At 30.2% G+C, this 22,776-nt stretch overlaps 1 protein-coding gene and 1 long non-coding RNA gene across 3 annotated transcripts; one reads left to right on the forward strand and one right to left on the reverse strand.

Moving 5' to 3' along the window:
- The first annotated feature begins 6,182 nt into the window (after positions 1 to 6,182).
- Positions 6,183 to 7,225, forward strand: LOC128036009 (uncharacterized). Its single transcript, XR_008192798.1, has 2 exons — positions 6,183 to 6,436; positions 6,738 to 7,225. It is a non-coding gene; the product is annotated as an uncharacterized LOC128036009 (long non-coding RNA).
- A 6,176-nt stretch (positions 7,226 to 13,401) lies between these two features.
- LOC105782184 (sulfate transporter 1.2) lies at positions 13,402 to 18,265 on the reverse strand. Of its 2 annotated transcripts, none has more exons than XM_052626468.1 (14): positions 18,132 to 18,265; positions 16,651 to 17,010; positions 16,520 to 16,568; positions 16,230 to 16,437; positions 15,928 to 16,102; positions 15,783 to 15,848; positions 15,582 to 15,695; positions 15,372 to 15,488; positions 15,166 to 15,292; positions 14,777 to 15,063; positions 14,491 to 14,681; positions 14,334 to 14,419; positions 14,187 to 14,263; positions 13,402 to 13,836 (listed from the first exon to the last, which is right to left on the reverse strand). In XM_052626468.1, the coding sequence occupies exons 2-14, from the start codon at positions 16,984 to 16,986 to the stop codon at positions 13,693 to 13,695; spliced, it is 1,977 nt and encodes a 658-aa protein (XP_052482428.1). In that variant the 5' UTR covers positions 16,987 to 17,010; positions 18,132 to 18,265; the 3' UTR covers positions 13,402 to 13,692. The 2 variants fall into 2 exon arrangements, with proteins under 2 accessions (XP_052482428.1, XP_012462193.1); XM_012606739.2 differs by lacking the exon at positions 18,132 to 18,265 and adding an exon at positions 17,140 to 17,283.
- Positions 18,266 to 22,776: the final 4,511 nt, after the last annotated feature.

Consider the following 22,776-nt stretch of genomic DNA (forward strand, 5'->3'; position numbering starts at 1 on the left):
TTACGTAAAAAAATATAAAAAAATATTAAGTTAAAATATAACAATGAAATAAAAAAATTTAAAAAAGATTAAAAATTATTAAATTTTTTTCTTACCATTTGCAATTGGTTGACGAAGATGTGCTTGTTATCAAGATGGATTAGAGAACTAGCCATTGCTAAATTATAGTGAACACGAACAAATTTTTAATAAAAAATTATTATAGCCATTGCAAGTGACCGTAGGGGGGAACGCGCTGGCTTGGACGCGTTTTACTGGTCAGGGGGAAAAAGTGATGAGTTGGATGCACTTTTCTAATTTTCCCCTGAAAACGACACCAGCTTGGCGCGTTTTTGTATAATCAGCCCATTTTCGTAAATTTCAACAAAAATGACTCATTTCCAGAATTTTTTTAAAAAATGGGCCTTTTCTGGTAAATCACTCTAAAATTTCACTCTACTATTTTATGAAAATCAAATAATTAATTTTTTACTTTAATTGTCAAAATTTAATTCTTGTAACTTATGAAAACTAAAAAGTGGATTTAATTGAATAACAGTCTTAAACTTTACCATTAAATCATTAATACAGAAATAAACTCTTTTAACAGAAGAATATTAGGGAAAAATCAATAATTCAACAATTTGAATGAAAAAAAAAAAAAAAAAAAAAAGAAAGAAAGAAAGAAAGAAAAGAAAAGCTAAAATTATTGTGTTTGTTAATAATTGAACTAATTTCTTAATTTCCGTAAAATATAAAGACTACCCTCTCAATTTTAATAAAATAAAAAACCAAAATTTATAATTAAACAAAATAAATTTTGATAATTGCAAATAATGCTTATAAATAACTCGGATAATTCCAGATACTAATATCAAAATCTATCTAAAATGTTTTAAAGAAAAATCCCCATAAATTCTGCATTCCATTGTAATAGAAGAGATTTTGTTTATTTAAGTCTCTACTTTACTTTTCACATATAATCATAATAGTTGGAACATCAATTTAAAATAAGAAAAGAAACAATTGACTTATAAATTAGTATAAAATCAAATGAACCAAATTTTATAATTTTTTAATTGAAATCAGATCGACAATCAGACCAATCGATTCAGGAACTATAATGGCCTAACTTATTTGACCACTAGTCCAGTTTAAAAAACCATGCATATGATTTCATCTTGATCGTTTACTTATTTAAGATTGTAAGCATATCCAAATTAATAAAATAATAAATATCATGTCATCACTTTAATGACAGTAACTAATATTTTATCAATTTAAACTTTCTAATAACATTATAAAATAAAAATAAATAAATTATACCAAATTAAAATAGAAAGGTTAAATCTAAATGTCATGATTAAAAGTCTAAAACTAAAATTAGACCCATATATAGAACAGGTAAATTAAAAATTACTATTTTTAAATATACAATTAACCCCTAATCCCTAAGGAGTATTTAAAATAGAAAACTTGGAAGCCTTGTAAAATTAAAAAGTTACACTATTACTTTATCATATATAGCATATCATTTATTATATATCTATGTAATATAATTTTTAATGGCATTTTGCAAGTTATATTTTCATAAAAGTCCTTCAAGTTTGTTTATATTCAAGAATTTTCAACTTACAATTGTACTTAGTACTTCAAATTCTAAATACTTAATTAGAAAATTTTCTATTCAAGCGGGTTTTAGAGTAATTATGTGAACTTTGTGGGTTGGTTGGGTAAATAGTTAGATCTTAAAATTTAGTTTCGTTAAATTAGAACTAAAAGTTTTTGTTAGTGGAAAAAATTATGATTAATGGTATTAATTATACTGTCTGACCTGGGATTAAAGGAAGCGGTGGTGAAAGACTATATATAAGAAGGATTCTTCATGTTGATATTCATTTTTTCTCTTATTCTTCTATCTCTTTCTTCTCTGGTTCATTCTGCAAGTTAAAAAAACTAAGAAACGAGTTGCATGAAAGGAAGAATCTGAGCTATTAGCATAAATACTTGAGAATTTAGCAATCTGGTAATCCTTCTAACTCTTATGTACGTTTCGATTTAAGAAAAAAGAAGAAAAGTCTGGGGGTTTCAACATAAATAATTTTGAACTGTGATGTTAAAGTTGTAGTTATCAATTATAATTCTTTTGCATGCATATGGATTAAAGTTTCTTACATATATATATATATATATCTTCGTTTTGATCTTTATATAATTGTTATATTTAGCCAACCAAGAAAGAGGAGGTTCAAGTGATAAAGGGAAGGCTAAGCAGGTGTAAACTGTGTCAACCTAGGTATTTTGTTGGTGAGTTTCTAAACTCAAACTTTCTATGGTTATTTTATATAAATCTATATAGTATTGTAATTCCATGTTGTGGTTGTTTTCATGCTCTGCTGATGATGAGTTGTATTACCATGGATGGTTTATGTAAAGTATTGTTTTACAATTGCATGTTCGATTATACTTTTCAGATCACTGTTTGATAAACTTTCATTGGGAAAAATAATTATTGATGACGTTATCTTCTTCATGGTTCACATGATGCTATGTTTTGGTATGATGTGTTGTGTTTTCGATAAAATGATCAGTTGAATGCTTGCTACAAGCCTGTTTAAATTATGAATGATATGGAGGACTATTTTGGCGGATGAAAGATGAAGAAATGTCATGTTGAACACTCTTTGTCACATGTTATTTGGTTTTGTGGAGGTTCGGATGGATAGTACGAATAATGTATATGCATAGTTTTAGGCTTTGCAGAGGTTCAGTTGGATTGTATGGAGATATATGCGCAAATAATTATGATAAACCAATGTGGGTTTTATGTATGTATGAGACTCTGTGGAGTCTAAGGCTATAAGCCACATATGTGTAAGTAAGTCCATGGTCAAGGCATATGAAAGTTGTGAAAGATATGAAAGTCTATTGGACTTATTTTATAAGCTTTATGTTAAAGTTATATATGAGATTTTGCCAAATGAAGTTCGCGGCAAAGTCCGCTTGTATGAATCCACTATGATTGTGAAGTTCTATGAATCTGCATGTTTAAAGTTTGGGTTTAAGATTTAAGGTGTTAAATTTAAAGTTTAGGGTCTTGAATTTAGGATTACTTTTGCATTTATTTATAATAAATTAATATTAAATTATATTTAAATAAAGTTATTACTATTTTTATTTATAAGTTTTATTTTTATTTTATTCAATGATGAAATGTCATGTTATTATTCACTAATGGTGCATAAAACCCATATGGATAATGGATCAAATATCTTCTGAATTAGTATTAAATATTATTATTTTCAAATCAATTTGAATAAAATAAGTCTTTTTGCACAAAACTATGATTTAGTAAACCAAGTTTGATGTGGATTAGGCTTAATGTTGATGTAAAGTTTCAATGAGGTAGAGAAGGTGATGAGGTTTTAGAATGATTCACTAGTGTAAGGCATAGATCCATCCATGATTGGAATGAGGAAGAAAAGTATTGAAGAGCTCCCTTGATGAGAGAATGAGCCCAAATATGTGTATGGTGATTGGATTCCCTTTGCCTAATTTTGAAAAATGTATATAAAGATGTCCCTGATGAGACCCACAATGTGACTAAGATGTTTATGATAACAATTCTTCTAATTGAAGGAAACATTACAACATGATTTTTTCTTGAGATAAAAGCAACAGTAAAATTTTTGTCTTGCGGATGAGGTCAATTTGATTTAAGAAAATTTACATATATTTCTTCTTACAAAAACTATGGTAATCCGCAAGTATTGCAACCATTGGTAAGTATTTAAAATTATGCTCATAGTGAAGATAAAACAATCGTTTAAAATTAAGTTTGCCTCGAAGATGGAGCAACCATTTGGGATTACATTGATGTAATAAGGCGAATCATTGTTCAATGAGATCGTTTGGGATTATGATCAATATGTGTAGAATAATTGTTCAATGAAATCGTTTGAGATTATATTGAATATGTGAGAACTGATTAACATTGATTGAAAAAGTGTAATAAAGATATTATCTTTAAAAAATTCATAAAAATGACAAAGTGTGAATATTGTCATTTTCATAGTCATACATTACATATTTGTCTAATGACATTTTCAAAATTTTTAAAGGGTGTAAAGATATTTTCCCAAAATTTTAGAGGGGTAATGCCAAATGAAGATGAAGAGAGAATGCTTAATGCCAAAAGACAAATGGCAATAACTTTTGCAGAGCTATGTCTTAGTGTATCTATGGTGAACTTGACCAAGTGGAGCATTGGATTGAGCCTGTCATATATTTGTCGAAACCATTTTTAAAATTTGAAAAAAAACGGGAATCGACTTTGAAAATGCAAATGGGAGTCGCCACCGATCTTTAATGAGGTGTGATCGAATCACCTTAAAAACGATTTTAGGTCTACGAATCTTGAGAAAATAGGTTTGGGAGTCGGTTACGCACGAGGAAGGGTTAGCACCCTCGTAACGCCCAAAATTGGTACCGAATTGATTATTTAATGTCTTAGTGTCAAGAATTTGAAACGATTTTAAGATAGGATCCTTTGAAAAGAAAATTTGAATGAAATAAATTGGATGATGAGACTCACTTATTTCAAAGCAATAAATTGTCGCACTCAATAAGTTAGAGTGCAACATTTTAAATCCTCAAAATTAAGTCTATCTCTCGATTTTCAAAACCTATGCATTTTAAGAAGGGTATTTGATTATTTGGGTCAAATGAGAAAATCAAAACCCAGTAAGTTAGGGTTCGATTTCACAAAATTCCTAAATATCGAATATTGCCATTATTTTCATTTGTTAGAAAAATCCTCGTCTCGAGAAAACAATATGTAACATCCAATGCGTTAGGACACCACGTATCGAATTCCCGAGAATGAGCTTTTTATTTATGTTTTAATTAAAGAAAATCTTCGATTATTTAGATTCAACGAGGAAAATTGGAACCCAATACGTTAGGGCTCAATTCTTTCGAAGATTCCAAATACCGAACTTTGCATTATCTTGAAAGTTTTTGAATAAATCGGTTTTGATATTAAACCATATTAAACACGACTTTTTGAACGAATAAAGCACAATGGAATAACAATGCACGACGTGAGGCGATAATTCATAAACCAAAATATAAGTTAATAAACACTAATAATAAATGAATGCCAATAAACAAATACCATACGCATAAAGACAATAATTTCACATCACATGTAGGTATCAACATTAACATTTAAAAGCTAATAGTAATAAAAATACTAAGAAACAAGTGAATTAATACAAACACCAACCCAATGTACAAGTTTGAAATAACTAAAAATATGAAAGAAAGGAAATTATATATTAAAATAAATTTAAAATAAGTAATACATAAATGAAAATTTGAAATAAATTAAAAATACGGTTAAAGATAAATACTACATAAAATAATAATGTCCAAATAAATTTTAAAGTAAGTATTATATAAAAATATATCAAAGTACATTAAATAATACATATATATACGTATATTTATAATAACAATATATAATGAAGATTAAACAATAATACGCAATAAATTTTGAAACAAATGTATAATAAATCCAAAGTGGTAATGCAATTTTATTTATAATATAAAATAATACTACATAAAAATACGTAATGAAACTAACTATTAATATATGATAATAATTCAAAACTTAAGGTAATAATGTAAATAATAAAATAATGATATATGTACATAAATAAATAAACACATAAACTAATACAAATAATAATAATAATAATAATAATAATAGTTAAGTAATTTTAAAAAGCGCAAGGGGGACTAAATCGAAAGTTAAATCCGAATTTAAGGGAAAGAAAATGCAATTAGAAATGTCTAAGGGTCGTATTAGAATACGCACGTAATATTGGGGACCAAAAAGGGAAATAATCCCGTGCCCTCAAAACGCAGCATTTAAATCAAGACCGAATTGAAATAAATTCAAAATTCGTGCGGGAAAATTACAAAAAAACAAAGATGAAATTAAAAAGATGGAGCAAAGTGGAGGGATCGAAGGCGCAAATAGACCACGCAACAAAAATGCGTGGATCCTCCCCGGGTCGGGTCACCGTGCGAGTTGCTATGGGCAAATGGCGTCGTTTTTGGCCATTGAGGTTGAGGCTCAAAACGGCGCCGTTTAGGTCCTCTATAAAACCAGATTTTTTCTTAAAAATTTCATTTCTTCCCTTATTTTCCAAAAAAAAAACAGAGAAACCTCTCTCTCTCTCTCTTTCAAAACCCAGAATCCGGCTGGCCAGCTCACCAAACCACTGCGTCGGCCGTCGGTCGCCAGCGACGGCGCCGCCGTACGCGGTGGTCGGGAATCCAGAAACTCTCCGTTTTCCCTCGCTCTTTGCCGTTTCAAATCCTAGGCCTCAGCCCATTCAACTCCGATTCACCCAGAGGAGAAGAAGGCTTCATCGGCGCACCCACGAAGGTAAAACTCCTTCTCCTTTCCTCTATTTATTTTATTACTTATATATATATACATCAAAACGAAGAACAGATTGAAGAGAGAAAAATAACAACTTTGAAATCACCTTTAAGAACTGTTTTTTATTGCTTTTCTTTCAAGGATTTCATACAATATTCGTCCCACCCCTCTTTCGTTTGGTTTCATCCCTTTTTATATCGAAAATACTCGGTAATAAAAAGAGAAAAATATCAAAATCTCATTCCCTTTTCGCTATTTTTGTCTTCTTCCGTTTTTGCTGCTTTGGCTTGTTTGTTTGCTGCAGGTACTGGAGTACGGAGGTGGACGTGGCACGTACAGAGGCGCGCGTGAGGCCGAGGGAAAGCCCTGGTGGCTGCGGCGTTGGAGGCCAGCCATTGCTGCTAGGGTTTCTGGTTCTTTTTCTGTTTTGGGCTAGATGTAGTTGGGTTTAGGTTTGGGCTGATTGGGTTTTCTGGATATTGGGTTATGTGGGTATTGTAATTGGATTTAGTGATTGGGCTTCAATACGAATTTGGCCATTGTAATTGGACTATTTTTTATTGGGTTTATGATTGGTTTATGGGCCGGGCAAAAATGGGTATTACAATATCATAAATGGAAATTAAGGTGTTGAATAACAATAGGGATAGTCTGAAGCAATAACTTTGTAATTTTTCCAAAGTTGAGGGCGTTACTGAAATTTTACCAAAATTGGGGCGCCACCTGACCGGATTTAAAAGGAAATATAAAGGAAGAGGCGTGAATCGATATTGGGCAAGAAAAGTAGAATAAGTCATGCTTGACCATTTATGGTCATGTTCTACAACAATGAATACATAATCTATTTTTACCATGGTTCCTTAGTGCAGAAAAATTAAAAGGAAAGTAGTAGATAAAATTCTTCTAAGCTCTTAACCAGGTTAGGATTTAATTGATGTAAATTTTAAAATTCTAACCTCCTATTTTTGAGTGTTACATTTATCGCAAAATCCAACTCATCAATTTATTCATATCATTATCAAAGTTTAAAATCAAAATTTTAATATTAAAAGAAGAAGAGAAACTATTTAACATAAGAAAATTAGGGGAAAAATCAATAATTCAACAATTTAAATGAAAAAGAAAGAAGAAAAAGCTAAATTTTATATGTTTTTAATTTTCGTAAAATATAAAAACTAAGATTTGAAAAATTAAAATATAAAGACTACCTCTCAATTTTAATAAAGTAAAAAGCTAAAATTTATAATTAAACAAAATTAATCTTGATAATTTCCAATAATGCTTATAAATAGATTCCGACAATTCTGGATACTAATATCAAAATCTGTTAGAGCATGGGGATAAAAACAAACTTATGAGAATTTAATGAATGTTTCGAGGCGTAGATCAATACCACTTTTTTTGAGGTTCTATTTGCCCCCACCTATATATGGTTTGCAAAAGAGTTACTGGCAAATAAACTTTGATGATACAATGAAGCCTAGTAACTGTCTATGTTTTACACTGACAGAAACAATCCACTAAACACCAAGCAGAGCATAACAATGATATCAATTTTTATATAAAATTTCTACAGTAATTAACTATTTCGAATTACACCGACATCGTAAGCATTGCAACCATTGGTAAGTACTTAAAATTACGCTCATAGTGAAGATAAAACAACCGTTTGAAATTAAGTTTGCCTCGAAGGCGAAGCAACCATTTGAGATTATAATGATGTAATAAGAAGGGATCATTGTTCAATGAGATCGTTTGGGATTATGATCAATATGTGAAGAATAATTGTTCAATGAAATCGTTTGAGATTATATTGAACATGTGAGAGCTGATTAACATTAATTGAAAAGTATAATAAAATATTATCTTTAGAAAAGTCATCAAAATGACAAAGCGTGAACATTGTTATTTTATGGTCATACATTATATATTTGTCTAATGATATTTTCAAAATTTTTAAAGGGTATAATGATATTTTCCCAAAATTTTAGAGGGCTATGACCCCACTTTGAGAAATTATATCATAGCTCTTCTACATGTCATTACTTTTTTAACCATAATCATTAATAAAAAGGAAAAGAAAAACTCTGCCTACAATCTATAGTGTCTAGAGAACAAGGTCAAAAATTTCATCCAAAGAATCAGTTTATATTGGGCCATATAATGATCACGTAAATTATAAAAAAAAAACTTTTAGGAAAATTTACAATTAACCCTCAAATCCCTAACAAATATTTTTAAAAATAAAAATGGAAGCCTTGGAAGATTAAAAATCATGGGAAATATTATATAGTTAGAGAAAAACAAAACCGAATAGTCTGGATAAGATAAAAGGTTTTTTACACTTCAATACGATATAGGAGTCAAAGTTAGGTGCGGATTAGAACTCCGAATATATATATAAACAGGCACTAATTTATTCATACTAAAGTTTTTTTTTGTGAACAAACCTATCATTGTTGTCGAAATCTTTTTGAAATCGACTTTATTTTGAAAACTAAGATGGAGTCGCCACCAACCTTTTTTACTTAGGTGTGATTGGATCACCTCAAAACTCGGTCATTGTAATAAAACGTTAGATTTGTTAAAACGATAATATTTAGTCTTACAAATCCAAAAAAAAGGGTTCGGGAGTCGGTTACGTATGAGGAAAGATTAACACCCTCATAACGCCCAAAATTGATACCTAGTTGATTACTTGATGTTTTGATGTTGGAAGTTGAAAATTCAAAGAGAAATTAAACCATGATCCCTCTTTGTTTGCATGATGTTCTTTAAAATCAATTAGCTAAATTAAATTTTACGAAAAGGCCTTATTACGAGTTATTTGAGGAGAAAAGATCGTACCCCGTGAATTAGGGCACGATGCTTGGAATCCTCGAAAACCAGAACAATCACCATTTGATCTTATTTTAAATCTTGTTTTTATTCTTTTTTAGAAAAATAAATAAATAAAATAAATATTCGATTACTTTAGTTTTAGAAAGATGTCAGACTTCGTAAGTTAGGAACACAACTCCTCGAATCCCAAAAATAATGAACATTGCCTCGGTTTTAAATATTTATTATGCATTACGTAAAACGAATGTAACTTTTAAAACGATATACATTTATTTGGGCAAAGTAAAAAATGATATATACATTGTGATATGACCCGTGGAATAGTGATAGCGAAATAAAATGAAATAGTCATGTAGGTAAAAAGTGAAATGACGATATTAGGATAATAAGCAAAAATAAATAAATAAATAAAAGAAATAAAATGAATGAGAAAATAAAAATAAAAGAAACATGTTGGTAAATAATAATGCAACTATAATAGTAATAAGACTATCGGTTTATAATAATAGCGATAATCATATTGTAACTATTATCATAATAATAAAACGAGTAAATAAAATAATAACAAGGATAACATAAAAATAAAATGTGTAAATAAAAGAAAATATAAATAACATAAATGTTAAATACTAAAATAAATAATATAGTACATAAAGAAGCAAAATTAACCAAATAAGGGATTAAATTGAAATTTAAGAGAAACTTGACGCATAAATCGTAAAATAAATAAAGAAAAGGGAATAAAGGACTAAATTATAAAGAAAAATAACTTGAAGGATTAAATTAAAATAAGATAAAAACTTTAGGGGCGTTCAATGGAAATTATCCCCCTCATATTGACACGCGTCACTCCCCAAGGGGGTCACAGTGGGTTAGGAGACTAAATTGCACAGGGATTTAAATTATGGGCAGAAAATTAAAACAAATAAAAATGAACAGGACTAAATTGAAAAGTAGCAAAAAAGCGAAAGGGCCAAAGCAGAAATTAGACCCCTTTTAAAAAACGCGTGGATCCTGAAGGGGTCGGGTTGGCAGATCTTGCCCGAAACGATGCCGTTTTGGGGTTTATAGAACCAGGCCAAAACGACGTCGTTTCAATACCCTATTTAAGTTAAAATTTTCCCAAAAAATTCAATTTTTCCTTTGTTTTTGAAAAAAACCCTTCTTTTTTTTTCTAAAGTTTTTTCTTAGGCCGGCCATGGGGACGACGGACCTCCGTCGTGGCTGCCGGTCGGCAGCAATGGTGACCGCCTTCTTCGGTGGTTAAAAAATTACCAAAACCCATTTTTAACCCTCTCTTTACAAAGAACTCCGTTTTGGGCCAAAAAAAACCTAAAATCTCGACAAAATCGGGCCGAAAGTAAAGAGACCTTTCGGTTTCTGCATCCCTCCGACGACCGAAACAGGTAAAAAAAACTCCTTTTCTTTTTTTTCTATTTGTTTTCAAAAAATAAATTAATTAAATTAAACAAATCACCTTTTTTTTGTATTAGCTTTTTTGTATTTTTGATTGCTTTCATCTCTGTTCGATTTTTTTAAAAAAAAAACCTCCTTACAATCTGTTTTTTAGGCTTTTTATAGCCGATTTACAATGTTATTTTTCTATTTTTCTACTGTTCTTGCTGCCATTGCGTGTTTGTTGTTCTTGTTTTTCCGTATTTGCAGGCGTCTCTAGAGTCAACGATGGGACAGGGGCAATTGGCGGTGGCAGACCTCAGACATGAGAGAGGAGCGGCGGCTAGGGTTTTTTGTTGTTTATTTTTTGAAAACTTAGTTTAGGTTGTGGGCCACTGGGCCATTAGATTTCTTTTGTTTTATTTTGGGCTATTTGTAATTGGACTTTATTATTTGGTTTTTTTTATTGGGCTCGGGCAAAATTGGGCTCCTACAATTGTTGAAATAAGTTTTGAAGAATCGAAGATGTTCAAGTTAAAGGGTAAAGAGAAAGTTGATGATGGTGATCGTCCATGGCTGGAGCTGTTGAATAGTGTTGAAGCATCTACTTCTAGTGAAAGCGAGAAGCTATAGAAATTAACTTAGATGGTATTATCCAAATTTACAGCTCGTCTAGTCACGGAGATGAAGAACAAGAGGATGGTTGAGAAAGAGGGTCTCAAATCTTGTCATGAAGTTGGAGTTGAAGAATCAAAAGACGAGCGGCAACAAAAAGAAGAAGCAAAAGATTAATAATTAGAGAAAGAGAGAAGATCCGAAAAAGTTTATGGAAATGGGTTTGGAACCACTTTCGGATATGCCACAATCATTCAATGATTGCATTCAAGACTTGGGTGGAAGTGAAATAAAGATAATCATTCAAAAATTTCTTCAAGTTACTGATTTGATGTCTCAACAGAATCGTTTCTCAATATCTTTGAAACAAATTAAGAGTACATTCCTAAATGAAGATGAAGAGAGAATGCTTAATGCCAAAAGACAAATGGCAGTAGCTTTTGTAGAACCATGCCTTAGTGTATCTACAGTGAACTTGGCTAAGTGGAACATCGGATCGAGCCTGTCATATATTATAAATGGAGATTACAGTAAGGTGTTGAAGAACAACAGGGATAGCCTGAAGCCAAACGCAGTGGTCCAAATTTGGTTGTTTCGTGTCCAACCAAATTTGCAGCTCGGTTTTGCCTTGATCAAAGTTATAGACGAAGAAAATAGTCAAGTCATTGATTAAGGATACACCCAACTTGCTGGATACATCAATTAGAGGCGTTAATGATTTTTTTTTCAAAAATAATTTACAAAAAGTATAGAATAATAATAAAAACAATTTATATATAAATCAAAATTTTAATATTAAATATTATTATTAGAAATCAAATTTAATAGCATAAAGGTTTTAACACAAAAATATATATATTATCATCATTTTATTATATATTAATTTTAAATTAATAAAAGAGATTACAAAAAATTACAATTAAAGTGTTTTTGTTTTTATTGAAAATGATTTAATTACAGTTGATAAATGATCAACTTCGAGGGGTTTGTGTCATTTAACAAAACCTATTATCTGTTTTAATTAATTCTATTACTCTAATGAAATCCAACTAAATTATCCAACTAAATAAAATACAGGTCCCTATCACAACTTTTTTTTTACCTTTATATTGAGAAATTTTATAAATAGAACAATAAAAATTAAAATATGATCTCAACGTGGGGAACAAAATTTCAATGAAAAGAAGAAAAAAAGATTAAAAATAAAACCCATAACCTGATATAGCGCAAGAGGTATTAAATTTCAATAAAAAGAAAATCGTAGGGACATAAAGTGAAAGTTAGAAAAATGAAACTCTAGGGGAGCATATGCGCAATTGAGTTTACCAAGATAGATCGATTGTTGTATGTTCTCATGGGTCAAACCCCATATTGAAACTTCTTCCATTCTAGTTGACCCTACAACAAGATTGGGACATGAAAATTATGTGAAAACTGCTAACAAAAAGGCATGAAAGAGTATTACTTTTACATGAATGTAATAATGCTTAGGTATTTCTATGCTTCATTGATGCATATCAAATGGTTGGCTCAAATTCATTACGAAATAATAATATGTAAAAGTTGATGACATGATCTTTCTTATGTTTTGAAGTTAATGCTAAATGTCTCAATGCAATTTAAATTTGAGGTGCAAAAGAAAACCGAATTACTTGGTCAATTAATTATTTAAAATAAAATTAACTTATTAATATTATTATTTTCATATAAATTTATTACTTGGACCGGATATTTGAATTAATAAAAGCTCATTTTATTTTGTTAGGGAGTTAGCTATATTGCTTTGTTGGATTCAAGAGAAATCATAAATTTTATTAACAATCCATGAAAGTAAGTAGATTTAATGTTTAATTTAAAGGAATGAATTATGAGGATGAAATGATGATTGATGAAAAATTATATAAGGTTTCATTTGCCGCTTTTGTTAAAAAGACGATATGTATTAAATTGGAGTTTGTACTACTCTTAATTATATTTCAATATTCACCACAATTTGCAAGCATGGATGATCAACAACCATTGTTAAGTAAATATTATATCAATAAATTAATTGATTAACATTTAGATGGGGATTTAGGATATGGACTTAAAAACACACATTATATATGATCAAAAGTTAAGTAAATTCACTTGGCATGTATGTAAATAAAGGAAAATGTAAAAAAATTCCCAATGCCCCCTTTAAAGGAAAACCTGAGAATAATAAAGAAAACCCTCTAGTAAAATTTACACTTTTACAAACTCTGTTGAATCCCAGCCCCGTATGATATTTATTCACTGTAATCTTATTTTTCCCATTTTCTTCAATATGAGTATCTTCAGAATTTTGCGTTAACAAGCTTCTTTGTGTGAGCTTGTGTACCGAACCGTGTCGAATAACTTGGATTCTGATTCAGTTCGACAGTAACTTATGGTTCCAAATCCATTTTTGGAGCACATGTTACAATTGCATCTTCCACGGTGAGGAAGATCCTATCTTCCCCTATCATCTCATGAAACTTTGATGCATGGAGCTTGTCAACCACAGCTGGCCCTGGATTTGCCAAAACAAGCTGCAAAAAGAATGTATTATGATGCATGAACAATAGTACTTAATTTAATGTAAGCCACGTATGATGTATGATGCATGAACAGTAATACTTAGTTAAACTATGCATGGCATGGATGATGCAAAAAGAACGTATAATTCATGGACAATATTACTTGGCTTAATGTATGGCATGTATGATTCATGAACAATAGTACTTAGTTTAATGTATGCCATGCATGATGTATGATATGAACAATAGTACTCAATTTAAAGTATGGCATGTATGATGCATGAACGATAGTACTTAGTAAAAAGCACGTATGGCATGGATGCCATTACAAATCTTTTGAGTTTAATCTTGATGTATGTTACCTTAACATCTCTCTTCTCAAGGCTTCTGAATAACTCTTCCATGGCATGTATGCCACTAGTGTCAATGTCAGTAACGGCTGAAAAAGAATGTATAAAGTAAGTGACAGTTTGATGAACCCGGAAAACGAAAAATCGAAGACAGCTTACGTGACATTTCGACGATGAGATACTGGACTCCGGGTCGGGAACTTTCTTTTAGTTGTTCTTCTTCATCAGCCAGCCATCTCAAAATCCTGCAAAAAGTTTGCAGTCTGTCAATGTCTATACATCCTTTTTGTTACTTCATGTATGTGGAAAAGCTAACCTTTCTTTTACGTAGTTGGAGTTGGAGAAGTAAATTGCAGAATCAACTCTAACAATGAGTATGCCAGGAACTTTCGTTGCAGCTGGATATTGAAGGATGTTTCTATAGACCGTAGTCCTCGGGATCTTTCCGAGAACCGCGGTTCGAGGTCTTGTAACTTGTAAGAGGATTTTAGCGAACGATATCGAGACCTGTTGCGACAACAACATGGATCATATAGGTGGATATGTGTGGCAAATCAATAAAAAACTTAAGAATATGTCAACAATCTACTTATGTTCCTCACCGCTATTAGAAGGCCGATCTCAACGGAAGAGAAAACGACACCAAAGAAGGCTCCCATACAAGCAACAAAGTCGAACTTATCGACCTTCCATATTAGGGTCATTGCTTCAATGTCTACTAAGCTAATCACTGCAGATATAATGATGGAAGCAAGTATTGCGTTTGGAGTGTACTTAAATAATGGAGTTATGAGTTCCAATGTTAGTAGCACGACAGAGGACATCACGATATTAGATACGGCAGTATTGCATCCAGCCATGTAGTTTACTGCCGAGCGAGAGAAGGATCCTGCTCGAGCATGTAGATGATTGATATTGGAACATTTTATTTGATTATATAAATCTGAAAGAGGTGATGAATCGTGACGGATATGACTTTCTGTTTTCGTACCTGTGGCCACGTAACAAGATGTCATCGAACCGACGACATTCATTGTTCCCAATGCTACCATTTCCTTGTTTCCATCCAACTGGTAGTCCTTCATGGAAGCAAATGTTCTTCCAATTGCCACAGCTTCCTAAAAGATGAAAGACACGGCTATTACGATCTAATCTCCTTAAGCAAAATCAAGGAATAAGGGGGCTGGATTTGCATACCGTCAACGCAATCATACCAGCTAAAACACCTATTCTGAAACCTTTGGCAAGATATTCTCCAGAGAAAAATATTTCATTCAAAGATGATGGGTTGATTCCCCTCCTAATATGTTTCACCTGAAGATAAACATTGAGAAAATGAATCTTCATTACTTTTGCAACAAGCCAAGGCTCGTAAATAAATCGAAGAGAAGAAAGGATTATGCATACAATCTGAACACCATGCTTGTCAGCTCGTGTGATGTACACGAAAAAGGTGGAGAGGACAACCGAAATCAACGGAGCAATTGCGGGCACCCAAAATAGTTTCTTCTTCTTTTTCCCCTGCTCAGTTTCATACAGCGTCATGATTACATGAAGAAAGCTTTCTACATATACGATGAACGAAAAAATTACGAACTACGATCTTACAATGTATTTTGCGACCAAGAGGAACGCCAGGAAGGACATTCCTATTAGTATAGTTTCCCAATTCCACTGTACAACAAAGTTTCCATTACGATTAGCCGAATTCAAACATGTTCAATGCCTCAAAAGTATGATGGTAATCACTTACACCATGATGTGCTGCACTCCAAACTGAGCGCATGACGGAGACAATATCAGTTTTCTTCGTAAACTTTTTTATGCCGAGCAGACCCTTAAGTTGTTGAAGGGCAATGGTGATAGCAGCACCAGCCATGAAGCCAACAATGGCAGCATGAGATAGGAAGTCTATTAAGAATCCTAGCCTGAAATTGATCACACCAACCATTCAGCATATACAATATAAACCCGGATTTTCACCATAATGATGAAACATTCAAAGGATAAAGCAAAACAGGTATTTGATAAATCATAAGGCATTGGCTATATTACCTGAAAAATCCAAGTGTGAATTGAGTGATACCAGCAAAGAATGTAGCTGTGAATGCAAGGCGTAGGTAGTCCACCGGATTTTCAGATGGGTCGATCTCATTCTGCAGGAGAGTACCAAGCAAGAGAGACACCACAGCCACCGGTCCAATAGCGATATCCCGTGAGCTTCCCATGAATGCATAAATAAGAGGTGGAACAAAGCTACTATCTGCAATGCAATCCGAAAATCAGTATGATTCCCTCCCACTCCACCATGGAAATACAGTCTTAATAAGTAGAAAGAAGCTTACACAATCCATATTGGGGGTCGAGATTGGCAAGCTTTGCGTATCCAATGTCCTGATGTAAATTACAGTATATTAGAAACAAAAAGAAGAAGAAAATGGAAAATTCAACTACATTAACTCGCAGACAGGGATACCTGTGGTATGCAAAGACTTGCAATGGTAAGTCCAGCAATCAAGTCACCTTTGAATTTAGAAAGGCTATAGTTCCTTCCCCATTCAAAAATAGGAAACAGTGCTTGGAAGACTAGCACAAGCTTTCTCGACCTCGGCTGATCCTTAAACTGGCGTAAAGGATCATCGGCGAAGAAAGTTTCCTTCAGGGTGCCTGCAATTTCTTTCAGCAGATTTTGCTTAGGGGGTACCCCTACCTTGTGAACATATGGCAAATTCTCCGAGTTGTGACGTGATGAAGCAGCACTGATGTTATCCATATCCTTGTAGCCAAGCGCATCAGCGACTCGATGACTCATTCCGTCTAGAGATTAGTTTATGACCTACATGATTTGAAGTAGTTATTCATAAGAAGACCTGTAAAGAAAACACTAGCAGCCTAGTACACAACAGTTCAATTTTAATCATATTGAACTTAAGGAACATAAATGCATTTAAGTAAACATACTAACATAAAAAGGTCTAATTTGATCAATGCAGCTAATTGATGACCATAGAAGGGGAGAGATCCTATTTATAAGAGTTCAAGAAGCCCTATTTTCTGAACTATTTAATGTCAAAAAGGAGACTTTGTCATGCAAGAAAATGAATCTAGCTCTCATCTATTCTACATTCATAAACTTTGACAAGTTGAATATAACAGCTGTTTTGGTATTACTTGAAAGGGGATCATCCATGTTGAATCATTAATTATATTTGCATAATCAACATAAACCATATCATTTGTTTAGTGTTGACTTTGTGAGTTGGTGCTTCACTAGTTAAGGCCTATAAAAGTCAAATAGCCAACTTACCCCTAATTTCTTCCGCTACAACAAGGCTTTTACATCATAGTAGGGGATATCTAATTTCAGATTTTGATAAGCAAAAAGAATATTGACACAAATATATATTCAAGACAGTCAATGTATAATAGTTAAGAATAATATTGTCCTACACAACAGATTGGTAATGTCCTCAAACAGATGGAAAGAACACAACAATCTGCCCATGTTTTAATCAACAAATAGTTATAGACCCTTAACAAGTCTGGTAGATTTTGTATTCTCTTGACAAGTTCATAGTAGCTTAAGGGTAATATCATCAAACAGGTAAAAAACTGAAAGTGGGTTTCGATTAAGCTTTTCTAAAAGAATCATAAAACAAATGTTTTATTTCATTCTTTAATCCTATGAACTCTGAAGCATGAACACAAATGAAACCTATATACAACCCCACATTCTCAAATAAAGGGATAAAAGAAAAAGTCACCCAAATTAAAAGATTGTTCTTTTCAGTATTGTAAAAATATATATATAACTTTATATGACCACCATCCATGGTGAAATCATCATCATCATGCCAAGTTGTCAAAAAGAAAAAAAGAAAAGAAAGCATTTGTATGAGTTGCAAAGTCAAAGAACAAAATTCTGACAATGAAAGAGTTCCAAGGAATTTTACTTACAATTCACGAAGCTTGCATTCATCATCATCATCATTATATATATATTAATGTCCCAACATGAGGAATTGAAGATTAAACCATGTCCAGATTCATTGAATCTGAGACAAACACAGAGAGATAAATTTGAACTTTCTTTCCTTGAACAGAGAAATCTTTGCATGAACTGCTGCACCACTTCATGAACTTTTATTTAAGGAATTACACACACAAAAAAAAGGTTGAAAAATTAGAGAGAAAAAAAAAAGTGGAGAAAGCATGCAAAACTACAAATGCAATAAATAATATTTTTAACATTTTTTTAAATTAATTAATAAAATGACGGTTTTTTTAATGCTTTTATGAAGATTGCTTGAGTCGTAAGGATGTTCTTAAATCTGTAGGCATTCTTAGAAACATATTTTTATATTTTTATTCCATATTAATTATTTTCTTTATATTTCGTCCAATTTTCCATCGATAAATATAAATATTGAATTTCTAATTAATTATAAAATGTAGAAAATTAAAATAACTATATGGTGGATTTTTTTCTTATCGATAATTCACTTGTGATTTTAGATAGGTTAATTTTGATTTGGTCCTCTATTGTGTTCAAATTTAAACTATATATTTTTTTAATTTGACATATTTTGTTCATTATCACTTAATTTAAATAGTTAATAATTTTAATTATTTCCATTAAAATATTAACATGAAATTTTATTTAAAACATCATTTTATTTTAATTAAAATAATTAAAATATTAACTATTTGCATTATAAAAATAAAGGCTAAATTATACTAAATTAAAATATAAAATTAAATTGAGTATGGTAGAAAATGGAAAAACAGAATTTAACCTTTCAATTACCATAAAAAAACTTCAAAAACCTTTTGAGAATCCCAATGATGAAGCTGTGCCCGACATTTATTAAATTAACTGCTACCTACAATTTACAAATATTTTATTTCTTTTCAAACAGCTGTTCACTGGTTAAGAATGTAGTGATCGTGAAATAAAAAAAGGATAGCTTTTGTCTTTCAACTTAGCAGACATTGACCCCCGAACTTAATAGCTACGTTTGCTTTGATACATGTTTTTTTTTTCTCATTTTGATATTTAAACTTGATAATTAGATTTATTTTGATCTTTAATCTTGAAAATTCTAAGATTTTGATGATGTGACATTCTGAATTTGAAAAATAAAAATAAATAAATGATGATAGGGTACAATATCAGAATATTATATTCAGTATTTTAATAATTGAACCGATGGTTGAATATGTTAGACCACTAATTCTCAATTCAATCAGTTCGACCGGTTCGACCATCGAACTAACAATAAATAAATAATCATAAAAATTTAAAAAAATAAAAAATGTATATATTTAAAACCCATTTTACTTAAATGTCACAAAAAGTAAAATAGTAAAAAAGGTTAAACTTATGTAAATGTTTATGGTTAAATAAAAAATTAAGACTAAATTGACATAATTCAGAAATATTGAGAGTTAAAGTTATTATTATGCCAATTTAAAAGCTATTATCATTAGCTAATTGGTGACAAAAAAACAAAATTGAATAGTTAAGTGACTATTATGTAACTTTCATAATTGGATGATAAGAAAAAATTTATTAATAATTAAGTGACTAGTAGTATAATTTACCCCAATATTATGTAATTATGTGTAAATAAAATTATTAAAAATATTTATAAATCTTTCATTTTATTAAAAAAATGAAAAATGATCTTATTAGTTATTAATATAAATGTTTAAAGAAACAAAAAAAAATAGTAGATGGCACCAATGGAAAAGAAATGTATGGCCTCTGAAAGTGGTGTGTGTCGTTCTCCTTTGAAAAAATAGTACATTGCTTTGTTTCATCCACGAAAAGTGTATTTTTCCTTTTGTCTTGATGTAATGCTATCCTCTAAATACACCCATTTTATTGAATTCTATATAAAAAGTTTAGATTGAAAATATGTGGAATATGCCATGATATATATATATATATATATATATATAGACGATTTTGTAACTAATACGGTAGATCAGTATCCATCGACAAGAAGAAAAACATATATTAGATCTAAGTTAATCCAACGATCAGTGTTAGAGATCAGAGAAAAATAATGTTTGAATTTTGATTTGTAGATATGTAACGTCAAAAGTTGTTTCATGAATAAAAACTAAATTGTAGAAGAGAAGAGGAAAGAAAACTTTCAATTGGTGCATGCAGTGCGAATAGAGAAACCCATATATAATCAATTGTAACAGCTTGGTGACTTAAATGAAGACTTTTGAATAATTTTGTGACCAGATTATAACCTTTTTAGTTAAATAACCAAAACAAAAACTTAATCATGAAATATAGAAGTTAAGAGTTGCAACTTACACTAATGGGAGTTGTCACTAAGATTTTACAAATGTGCCAAATGGTAAAAGCTTTACCATGCTCCTGAAATTTTGTTCATCTATCAATTTTTATTCAAATTCGAAAAATCAATCTAAATATGAATCTGTAGAGGCGAATTTAAAATTTTTTAAGGTCAAGATAATAATATAAATTATTGGAGAGATCAAAATCATAATTTTATGCTAAAAATTTTAAATTTAATTATTAACTTTTTTAGAGGTACTAGAAATGGAATTGTACCATTTTAATAAAGGAACCAGGTCCCTCCTTGCACTTTTAAGTTCACCCATACGAATTTGAATTGGACCTAATTTAATTTCCTTATAAAACGAAGTTAATCTAACTTAAACTAGACCTAATTGTCTTAAGTGTTAATCTTCTAATGACCCATTTAAGGAAAATCTAATTGGAAAATCCGAATGATCCGAATATGAAATAGTAAGATCTTTAAATTTTCGAATTTGAAATGATAAATACCAAATTTGATTCATACATGAAGTAATTTAAAAATTTAAAACCCGATTTAACCTAACCAAAAACTAACTCGATTTAGTCTAAATGATATTCATAAGTTTTGTCACCACCAAAAAAAGTTAATTCAAGTCGAATAACTTACTAATTAAATATTTTTATAAGATTTAAAACATGATTTGGCTCATAAAGTTTACTATTTTTCTCACTTTAATATTTATTTATTTTTTGTCCATATTGATATTTTAAGTTACATTCCATTAATTGGTTTAGTTTCAATTGTGTTCAAAAATCGATTGACTTGTGGCCCAATTAGAACGTACCACATGACACTCTCAGCCAACTAATATGTAACACCTGACGTAATTTCTTTCAAAAATTATAAAAGAATAAAAAAATCAAACATTTTAGAAAATTACCACCTTTGACCATTGTTAGTTTAGTGAATATTAATTTAATTTTTTATATTTTTAAAATTGTAAGAAAATCTTAGAAATTATATATTGTTTATTTTTTACAAAATTATTTTTAAAATATTAATTTTTTCTAATATATATTTAATTTTTAAATTCTTTTGAATTTTCTTAATTTAATTTTCTTTCAAATTATTGAATTTTTATTAATGTTTGTAACTTTTAAACTATCGTAATTTTCTAGAGTTTATATATACTACTTTTTTTACATTTTCTCATAATTTCTAATAATTAAAATTTTCAATTCTTTAAATTTTTATTTTTATTATTTGAACTTTTCTAAAACTTAACTAAAATTTTCATTTTTTAATAAAATTTTTCATTATTTTTATTTTTAAATTATATCGATATATTTTACAATTTTCAAAATTGTATTTTAAGAGATTAAATTTTAAAATGTACTAAACAAGTCCCAAGAATTTGAGGATAGAATGGAATTAAACGTTTGAAATTTAAAATTTTGAAAATTTAAATTTGATTTATTTTGAATTTAAATTTTTAAAAACAAAAACTTAAAATTTTAAAAGTTAACAAACTTTTGAAAAATTAAATTTGATTTTTTTATTTTAAATTTTGAAATAAAACTTAGATATTTTAAAGTTAAGAATTTTTTTGGAGAAACTTTACTCAAGGGAATGTTTGAGTCGTGTCTTTCATTGCTAAATTGAGAGCCTTTTATAGAGAGCTCTTACCTCTTTACAACGTCTTTTTAAGGAATTTAATCTCTTACATTATTATAAAGATTTTTTTCTCTTCTTACATAATTTTTTCAAGACTATTATTACAATTGCAAAGAATATATTCTTTGAATTATAAAACTTTTATCTCTACTGTGTATCATCGTTTTTCTTTTGAGAGAATTTTGTCAGAAAATCTTTACTATTCATCTTCATCTTTTCTTTGTAGATAATCATTGTGTTCGTCTTTCTCTTTTGTTTGCAGGGAATCACTCTTGTTCATCTCCTGATCCTTAGATCCTCGAGATTCGTTTGGTATCCAAGCCAAGGAGGAATATGTAATTCTAAAATTTGAAAATCTTCAAATTTGTTTTCAATATTTCTGAATTCTAGTTTAACTATCTTTATTATTGTATTATTATTTTTGCTAAATATTGATAAACAGTCCAGTTAGCCATGGGATAGGTGTGTTAAGGACAAAGTATCTCTGTACGCAATTTTAGTAATCGAAAAGTTCTGATAGTAGAATCCCCTTGTAGGAAATTTGAAAACAAAAAGATGTTTCCTTCCCTTAGGAGAACTAATTCTTTTGGAAGCTTACCTCCAATAACACTGTTAGTGAACTA

This window comes from Gossypium raimondii, chromosome 13 (genome assembly GCF_025698545.1).
Source record: "Gossypium raimondii isolate GPD5lz chromosome 13, ASM2569854v1, whole genome shotgun sequence".
Lineage (NCBI taxonomy): Eukaryota > Viridiplantae > Streptophyta > Magnoliopsida > Malvales > Malvaceae > Gossypium > Gossypium raimondii.

Excerpts from the sequence above, each read along its gene's own strand:
- LOC105782184 (XM_052626468.1), bottom strand. The coding sequence starts at position 16,986 with ATGAGTCATCGAGTCGCTGATGCGCTTGGCTACAAGGATATGGATAAC. Across the intron at positions 15,696-15,782 it reads TCTTGGTCGCAAAATACATT|GGGAAAAAGAAGAAGAAACT; the intron begins GTAAGATCGTAG and ends GAAACTGAGCAG. Across the intron at positions 14,420-14,490 it reads TCCAACTACGTAAAAGAAAG|GATTTTGAGATGGCTGGCTG; the intron begins GTTAGCTTTTCC and ends AACTTTTTGCAG.